Source organism: Nematolebias whitei, chromosome 7, assembly GCF_014905685.2.
Source record: "Nematolebias whitei isolate Nwh7 chromosome 7, NemWhi1, whole genome shotgun sequence".
Taxonomy (NCBI): Eukaryota; Metazoa; Chordata; class Actinopteri; order Cyprinodontiformes; family Rivulidae; genus Nematolebias; species Nematolebias whitei.
Window position 1 is genome coordinate 48164385 of NC_056504.1, and position 1712 is coordinate 48166096.

A 1712-nucleotide genomic window follows, 5' to 3' on the forward strand; every position below is an offset into this window, starting at 1 on the left:
TATCCATGCTGCTGACTATCCATGCTGCTGATTATCCATGCTGCTGATTATCCATGCTGCTGCTGTATTCATACCCATCTGCTCACCACCGACTCATGTTCAGGCTGCTGTTTAATACACCGTATACTACATTATTATCATTTAGCGTATATTTTAGATCCTTACATACTGTTACTTTTTATACTTTATATTTTTCTATTGTTGAGTGTAACTGGGACTTTGAGTACACCGTTTCGTTCCACCTCATGTACCACGTGTGATGAGAATGACAAAGAACCTTGAACTTGAACACGTTTGAATTCAAACAACTGATTTGTGCGTTTAGTCCAACGTTGTTTTGTTGTTGTGAATTCTGTACAAAAGAAAAAGCTGTAATTTTATTTGTGCCCGTCAGTAAATCTTTTCCAAACAATAATAATAATTTTAAAAAAAACAACTACGTAGATTTAGTTTAAATATCAAAATTCATTAAATCTGTTTGCTGATAAGAGATTTCAGTAGAAATCATTTAGAAAGGAAAAACATACTTTTCTAATTTAATTTATTTTATTTCAGCTGAGTGTTGCGACTCTGCTCACCGGTCAGAACTGACGGCGGTCGGGTCGCCGACTCCTCTGGAACCAGTTTCCACCTGAAACATTAAAAGTCAAAATCTCACAGTAGAAACAAAAACTAAAGTCTGTAGGTCAGAGTTTAAAGGTCAGAGTTCATTCTGGGTTTGTTCTCTCACCCTCCTGGTGGAACCGGAGCTCTGGGTGTTGGGACAGAGCCGAGGCTCTTGGTTCTGAGGAGGTTCTGTTCTGGTCTGACGGGTCCTCTCCTGCAGGGCGAGGAGCTCAGCTTGCCTCTTCAGTCGGTTCTCCTGTCTGTTCCTCTGCAGATCCACGGGGTACCGCTTTGAGGCTGGAACGAACTGACGAGTGGGTCTGGAGGAGCAGAGGTCAGAGGCCACGTCACAGCCGTGAAATGAAAGACACCGTAATCTCTGGATTATAAGCCGCTACTTTTTTCACAGGTTTGAACCCCGCAGCTGCAGCTAATTTATGTATTTTATTTTATCTTTATGACTGGATAGCTTCCTGCCAACAAAAACATTTAGCCTCGGCATGCCAGGGCGCTCACATACACGTCTCTCATGGGGGAGGGGCGTGTCCTCATGACTCAATGAGACGACCTGAATACATAAAGTTTAAAAAAAAAAAGTTCGACCAATGAAATTAGCAAACAGGTCACAACCGAACCAATGAAACAGGGAGGGGAGGAGAGAACAGGAAGGGGATCCCCCTGCATGTGTAGAGCATGTTAGTCTCACATGCTCACTGAACAATATTGCTCCAAACACAAGCTGGCAGGAGGAATATAGCAATCGATGACTTCCTTTGTGTTCGTCGTGTGTTAGTTTGTGTTTGTTGTGTGTTAGTTTGTGTTTGTTGTGTGTTAGTTTGTGTTCGTCACGTGCTAGTTTGTGTTCATCACGTGTTAGTTTGTGTTCGTCACGTGAAAGATTGTGTTCGTCACGTGAGAGATTGTGTTCGTCGTGTGTTAGTTTGTGTTTGTTGTGTGTTAGTTTGTGTTCGTCACGTGTTAGTTTGTGTTCGTCACGTGTTAGTTTGTGTTCATCACGTGTTAGTTTGTGTTCATCACATGTTAGTTTGTGTTTGTTGTGTGTTAGTTTGTGTTCGTCACGTGTTAGTTTGTGTTCGTCACGTGTT

General features: G+C 42.1%; 2 protein-coding genes across 2 annotated transcripts in view; one reads left to right on the forward strand and one right to left on the reverse strand.

The window, feature by feature from the left end:
* The window catches only part of LOC119412013 (gastrula zinc finger protein XlCGF57.1-like), a 520281-nt gene that overhangs the window by 381479 nt on the left and 137090 nt on the right, over positions 1–1712 (forward strand). The window lies entirely within an intron of this gene.
* Positions 1–1712, reverse strand: part of ccdc66 (coiled-coil domain containing 66) — an 11607-nt gene that overhangs the window by 2295 nt on the left and 7600 nt on the right. The window contains exons 17-18 of the mRNA XM_037678983.1: positions 731–926; positions 579–631 (exon numbers count right to left, since the gene is read on the reverse strand). Coding sequence (XP_037534911.1) covers positions 579–631; positions 731–926 — 249 coding nt within the window. The remainder of the gene's footprint in view (positions 1–578; positions 632–730; positions 927–1712) is intronic.